The sequence below is a fragment of the Caenorhabditis remanei genome, chromosome I, assembly GCF_010183535.1.
Source record: "Caenorhabditis remanei strain PX506 chromosome I, whole genome shotgun sequence".
Classification (NCBI taxonomy): Eukaryota; Metazoa; Nematoda; class Chromadorea; order Rhabditida; family Rhabditidae; genus Caenorhabditis; species Caenorhabditis remanei.
In genome coordinates this window covers 10,411,735-10,418,674 of record NC_071328.1, presented here as the reverse complement: position 1 = coordinate 10,418,674, position 6,940 = coordinate 10,411,735, and the positions used below count along the sequence as shown (strand labels likewise).

Genomic DNA, 6,940 nt, shown 5'->3' with positions numbered 1-6,940 from the left:
TTTGTCTCACTTTAATATCTAAATGTGTATTACCATCTGATCCGACAAAATAAGCTTGATTGCTTATAATAAGAGTTTCGTTATTGTCGTTCGTCAGAAAATTTAATTATTCAAAAAAAAAAGATTTTCACTTGATATCCTTCTTACTATTTAGCATTCTTAACATTGTTCGAATTTTTGTACCAATTTTTTTTCCTTTTTTTTCTGAATCCTAACTGTGAGAAAACATTCATATCTCGTCTTCCATTGGCGAATCGGGACTCTCAGTGAAGGTTTCGACGTTGAATAAGAAAACTTCCAGAGTTCGTTTTTTTTTTTTTCAATCATCAGTGAAAGCACTTGATCGGACTTCAAAAGAACAATAATACAATTTTCAAAAATGATCCTAGTAAAATTCACCCAGTGCCCACAACTGTTACATTTACTACATATATCTTCCGTTGGTTTCTGTATCAAGTCTTATTCAATAGTCCATATTCATTATTTTAATTGTACATAATCAGTCTATTTTTTTTTAAAACGAAACTTGTATCCCAGTCTAGAATAGCCATTCTATCAGAAAACATCTTGTTTTTGTTGGTTGAGCACATGATATTTTTCGATGAAACAAGGCTTTTCACATTAAACATGTCCACTTCTCACTTCTCCGTTATTTTTCTGTTTTATCAAACATAATTTATATCCGTAATATAAAGTTAGTCTAATGAAATATTCGAAACAGTTCTTTTTTACTCTTCGATTTGTTTTTTTTCTATTCTTCTACAACACTCATTGCAATTTTTTATTCTGCTGACTTTGAAAACCTTCGGAAATCACGGTTATATATATATATACAGGGTGGCTGATAAGTATTGAGACTTGTATTTTCCTGCATAGAAAAAACTCAAGGTGTCTATTTCAGAAAACAACTGCATTTTTCGAATCAGTACAACATTATGACCAGCTTTTGAAAAAAAAGTACAACGTTTGATTTCGTGGTCGCGCGCCAGACTCCAAGATCTGACAAGGAAAAAGAGACTCTGTGCCGCGGCTACGAAGGTTTCACGATCAACAACAGATATTCAATAATATAGCGGTCAACAATTATTCGATTGTCCCATTATTGGTCTAAATAGCTCACGGTAGATTTTCTGAACATTACTCAGCCCTCAACTTGAATTTTTTGAAATTGAGGAGAGTGGGGGCCTCTCTGATATCAGAAGATCTAGTTTTTGAAACAAATAATGGAAAACGATGATTATCAACTCATAAGAATGCGATAACCTGAGAACAAAATGATCAAAGCATGTATTAGACACTGTAAATTCTGTTCAGAATTGTTGAACTCTTCCTATATTCGGTCTGTGATTTTTGTGACGGTTTATCTAAAAACTCGCTATTTTGTTCATTTTTCTCAATACTGAAGGTTGCACTTGTAGCCCTCGTGGGTCCGTGACCATGCGTTTATCTGTTTTTTGTATTAATATAATTTTGGGGATAATATCTGAGCAGTCACCAACCAAATTCGTAGTCTTTGAAAATTTGTGTTCCTGGAGTCCTGTTTTCTGATGATTTAGAAGTTACTAATCACGCTGCTTCTAATCAGAACCAATAAAAAACACCAGGATAATCATATTCATGAATTCTGAGTATAGATGGGGTTCCGTTCTATTACAGGTGTTTTAATAATACAGTTTTTACCGTAATTTTGATGGCTTTCAATATCTCATTTTATAAAATATTTTAAATCCTTTTCTGTTTCAGTCAACTATTCGCTAGGTGTAGTCTAAAATCAACACAGTGATTTACATTGACCCAATTCTTCTCGAAGACGTCTATTCTTTTACGCTCCATGGAGTTTCTACATATTTCGTTGGACCGGTCACATAAGTTATTCTTATCATCTTGTTTGTCTCACTTGTTAATTATTCTAAGTTCTCCGAACAATTTCAAATCAGTTTCTTCCCATCACATCTTTGCTGCTTCAACAGTGAAATTCAAAAAACTGAAACGTGGACACTGAAAACTCCTACTAGAATACTGAAAACACATCCTGCGAACCATCCACCTTCGTTGAGCTGAAAATATTGACTATTCTTTGAAGTAATTTTTTTTTCAGTGTTTTTCTTTTCACAATCTTTTTCCACTTCAAATCAACCATCATGCTTTTATTTCTATGGCACTTTAATATATATTTTGAGCAAACTTCAATCAAGATCTCAAGCGTTAGAAACTTCCAATTACCTCATTGTGAAACTTGTTCATATGAGCTATTACGTGTCCATTCTATCTCACTGCTTCTACATTCTTTAGAATTGAATCGTTGTGTTTAGTATTTTTCAAATATCAGAGATGGTTTCATGCAAACCTCAAAAAAGTTTCATTTTTATCTCGATTTTGTAACTCATTTGTGTTTGTGATCCAAGGAGATTGGCAGTAATCTGACAATTAGTAGATCTGATTTCATCTTCATTTGCTTTCCATAACCATTCATTTCCAACATTCCTGATTAAATAAATCTATCCTCTATTAGAGTTTCGAGAAAATAACCAAAATGGGTAGACCGACGAACTCGTGTGCTTCTGAACCTTACTTTGTTATTCTTACATTGATTTTCCCTCACATTAAGATATAATTTCCGAAGATTTGTCACTAAAAGTTGTTTCCCTTGTTTTGGAAAGAAATTTTCACGATTAAAATATACACTAGATTGATTGTTCATCATCAGTTCTTTTTCTGTTGGATTCGTTTTTTCTCGAATTCCTGGTTTCCTTTTGTTTCCAACTTCCGCTAGATCTGAAAACATAACTAGCAATACACTTCATATTGTCAACTACTGCATTTTTGCTAAAACATTTCGATTCGTTGACAATTTTCCTTTTTTTACCTCATTTTCTTTTTTATTTTTCCTTTTACGAATTATTTTTCTGCGTCCCGCGTATTCTTTAACACTTCGTCTCCCACCTACTCAAAATATAATTTGAATTCGTAAATGTATGTCCGATGTTTATGATACTTCTCAAAGTTTAGTACATTTCCTGCTTTCTGAGAGTTTCATATCGTATTTCTCTCTAAAAATTATATTTTCTCTTATTGGAGTAGACTTTTCATCAATTGATACCCTTTGCGGTTTCAGATTTTCAACCGTTTGTAAGGATAAGAATAATTAGGAATAAATACAATTTTCACTTGAAAATAACATTATTAACCTAAAATTTTGACAAAATTGATGTTTTTGCCAAAACATGACCAAACAAAAAATGTCATAAAACGTGAGGCCTGAGCTCGCCCTTCGACTTGAGTATCTCGACTCGTTTCACAGATATGATTTTTTTCCAAGTTATGAAACATTCAATGAATATTGATTAATGTTCTGTCAGTTGACAACTTTTTGATACTTCTTCTGGAGACCGAGATGTGCCGATTTGAACTGACATCTGTGGGTGTCCTTATATTACAGGAAACATTATTAATGATAGAGACTGATGGATAAATCTTTTTATGTATTAGCTCGGCACAGCTCAACAACAGCGCTCCACCGAACCGAAATCCTCTTGAGAAATGTCTCTTTTTCTCTGAGACTCTCAATTTCGCATATAATTTTATTCGGTTTCGGTAGAGCGCGGTTGTTAGAAACGTGCCGTGTTAATAGTTGATGATATTACCGGAATCAAAACGTTTTGAAATTTTTCAACAACCCGAAAAATTCGCACCTTGTGATCTCCGACACGTCCACTCGTCATCGAGAGGTTGCAGAACGGTTAATGCCAAGTGGGGGGATCACAAAGAGCGAATTTTTCATGCCGTTAAAAAATGTTGGTACTGATTTATATACAGTACCGGCCAAAATATATCATACTTTTTAGTGGAAAATGCCCAACTTTGATATGGTGTTACGGTTCCACTGATTGTCCAATAAAGTAAATTATAAATAAACCATACAGAACAAAGCTAGAGCTTCATTTTTGTAGTTGACAACTTTTTTGTACGAGCACTCCCTAAAGAGTTACATATCGACAAAGTAATTTCCTCCTCAAATCGATCCATTTCAATGCAAAATAGAGTGATATTTGAGCTGTCACCTTAAAATTACCATAACTCTCAAGGGAGGGCCCGTACAGAATAGTTCATAACTGCAAAAACGGAGTTCTACTTTTGATCAGTTTGATCCAAAAATATCTACTTCCTGGGAACAATTGTTTTACTATGACACACTCTCAAAGTTGGACATTTTCAACTGCTAAAGGCAAAGTATGATATCATTTTGGCCGGTACAATAAACAGTGTTAGCGTATTATATTTTTCTCCAATTTATGTTTTGCCGAGCTTCCTGGAAAAGCAACTTATTACTTTTTATTTCGCAGATTTGCGACGGTGCGACTGTACTTTTCTTGTATCTTCGTTCAACTTGGTTTCTGCTCATTAACAAGTGAGTATTTGTATTCTAAAACTGGGTTTCCATCTTGTGTAGTAAATAAAAGAAGTAAGCTGCAAAAGAGAGATTCAAACATGAGGAGCTATAGATTGATCTGAAATTTCGTGTCAGATCTTTTCCAACTCAAGAATGCAGAGGGGGGAGGGTGTCCCTTTCCAGTTTAGCAGATGCTTTCAAAAACGTATGTTAATCGTTTTATTATTTTTTCGGCTTGGACGCTAACTTCTGTGACCCCAAATGATTGCAGCAGACCCAATTGATATAACGGAATCTGAACTTTTTTCTGAACTTTCTTTGAACCCAGTGGGAGCTGAATTTCTCTGAATCTTTTTTTGAGACATTTAAAATTTTATGTTTTTTACAACCAGTATGAAACTTGATCATCTCAGGCAGCTTTTGATGTCTTCAATTGGGTACATCACAATTTCAATAGTACACTTTCTATAATTTCTCTGTCCTTTAGTATTTCTTTAAATACGGCCAGCTAAAATTGAACTGTTTTCTTTTAACGCCAAACTCCATCTGGAACCGTTATAGCTCAAAAGTGGCTTGTACTTGCTTATCAAAACTTGTAAATTCATTTGGCCGATCGCTCTTTCTTTATTTTTAGGTCTCCTACATCTAATTTCTATTCGTCTTAATCTCAAAATTTGAATTAAATTGTGATTGCACATTGTGATTATCTCGTTTTAAGTTATCAGAATTTCTTGTGACCTGAACATATAGAACTGAACTGCATTATTTTTTGATAATTTTGTGTTCCGTTAATTCTCTTGATATCTTAACATCATTGCTTAACTTGATTAATCGAGAATTCCCATGTTTGCATTTCATATTTTCATCATAGCGCGCGTTCAACTTATCCCTGAACTTAAAAAAATATTTGATAAATTTCAGGGTCTCTCCGCGAAAAACGATGCTAGTGCATCTTCATTCATTGATCATGTCAAAGAGATCGCCGATCGAATGGTTCAATATCAAAACTACTTCAAAGAATTTGTCAAATATTCTGCAAGAGCTCATGGATCTTCGAAAAGTATTCAGAAGGCTTTGGAATTGGTCACCACTATTCCACAAAGGTTTCTGATGTTTCTTGTAATAATTTTGAGTTTATCTTTGCAGAGTTCACGATTTGGAGTTCACCAACAACTTGAAACAACACCCAGGAGACACTGGAAAACTGGGAAGAATTATCAGACACGTGAGAGTGATTAAACGAAAAAGTTGATTATGATTTCATTCGATTCAGGATGCTTTCCAAGTGTGGGAAGGAGACGAACCACCGAAACTTCGATATGTATTCTTGTTCCGGAACAAAATAATGTTCACTGAACAAGATTCATCGACCTCTCCTCCAAGTTATACTCATTATTCATCAATTCGATTGGATAAATATAACATTCGACAGCATACAACTGATGACGATACTATCGTTCTTCAACCTCAAGAACCTGGACTTCCAAGTTTCAGGTATTTTGAGATTTCCATGGGATAGAATACATGATTTTGAAATGTTGCATGAAACCCGAAAATATGAATTTTCAGAATAAAACCGAAAGATCTGGAAACATCAGAATATGTTCGAAAAGCCTGGCTGAAGGATATTGCAGAAGAACAAGAGAAATACGGTAAGTCACTTCGAAATCATCTAGAACCTTTTTTCTCGAGAATCCCTTTCTCTGAGAATGTTTCAAATGTACAAACAGTGCGGTAACAAACAGTAATCGGATTCGACGAGCTCGTAACTTTTTCTTGTGTTCGGATGGAAGAATAAGTTGAGAGAATGAGTACACATGAGAGGGAATTGGATGACGGGGTGATAGAGAGAATGGGAAAAAGATGATAAAACACTTGTGATGAGGACAAAAAGATGATGAAAAGAAAAGAGAGAAAAGTTCAAACAAGTGATTTGAAACTCTCTTCTTAAAAATATCAAGAAAAGTACAACAGAAATTTGATTCCGAATTTGAGACAGGGGAATGTCCATAGGGAATGACCTACAATTAGTTGGAGTTGACTGGGTTGACTTGATTGATCTGATGTACATTCTGAAGACCTTTATTAGATTTGAAAAAAGAGACTACTTCCGTACCACAAGAAATACGAAGAAACTTTTCGGATCCTCTTTTTTCAGCTTTTTATTTTATTAATGTCACCTGAAAACTATTAGTTCAGAGATAAGAAGAGGAGATTAAAAAACATAATAAAATCATGCTTCCGAACATTGAATAGTATTAGAACTACAAAAGTCTTATACGGTTTCAGAAGATACCGTAATCCAGATGTTCTCTTTTACAACTCAAATCAAAAGGTGAACTTATCTTGTTGCCATGTTCTTACAACTCAATCGAACATCAAAACAACCAATCATTGTGTTCTCTTCTCCCTCTTTTCCAATATTTTCGAAGCAAGTGACTCAATCAGAAAGGGACCTCCGAAGCGGACCACTTGGACACTTCTCCCCTAGTTGTGTCCCAAAAGTTTCTGGGTCGACGACACGCAGACATAGACGCACAAAAAGCGCAA

At 34.6% G+C, this 6,940-nt stretch overlaps 1 protein-coding gene across 1 annotated transcript; it reads left to right on the top strand.

The window, feature by feature from the left end:
* Positions 1-4,185: 4,185 nt before the first annotated feature.
* Positions 4,186-6,729, top strand: GCK72_002245 (uncharacterized protein; the record flags this gene model as incomplete). The annotated part of the gene is made up of 6 exons (XM_053723329.1): positions 4,186-4,230; positions 5,312-5,493; positions 5,537-5,615; positions 5,664-5,884; positions 5,960-6,042; positions 6,680-6,729. The coding sequence occupies 6 exons, from the start codon at positions 4,186-4,188 to the stop codon at positions 6,727-6,729; spliced, it is 660 nt and encodes a 219-aa protein (XP_053591974.1).
* Between the last annotated feature and the right edge of the window lie 211 nt (positions 6,730-6,940).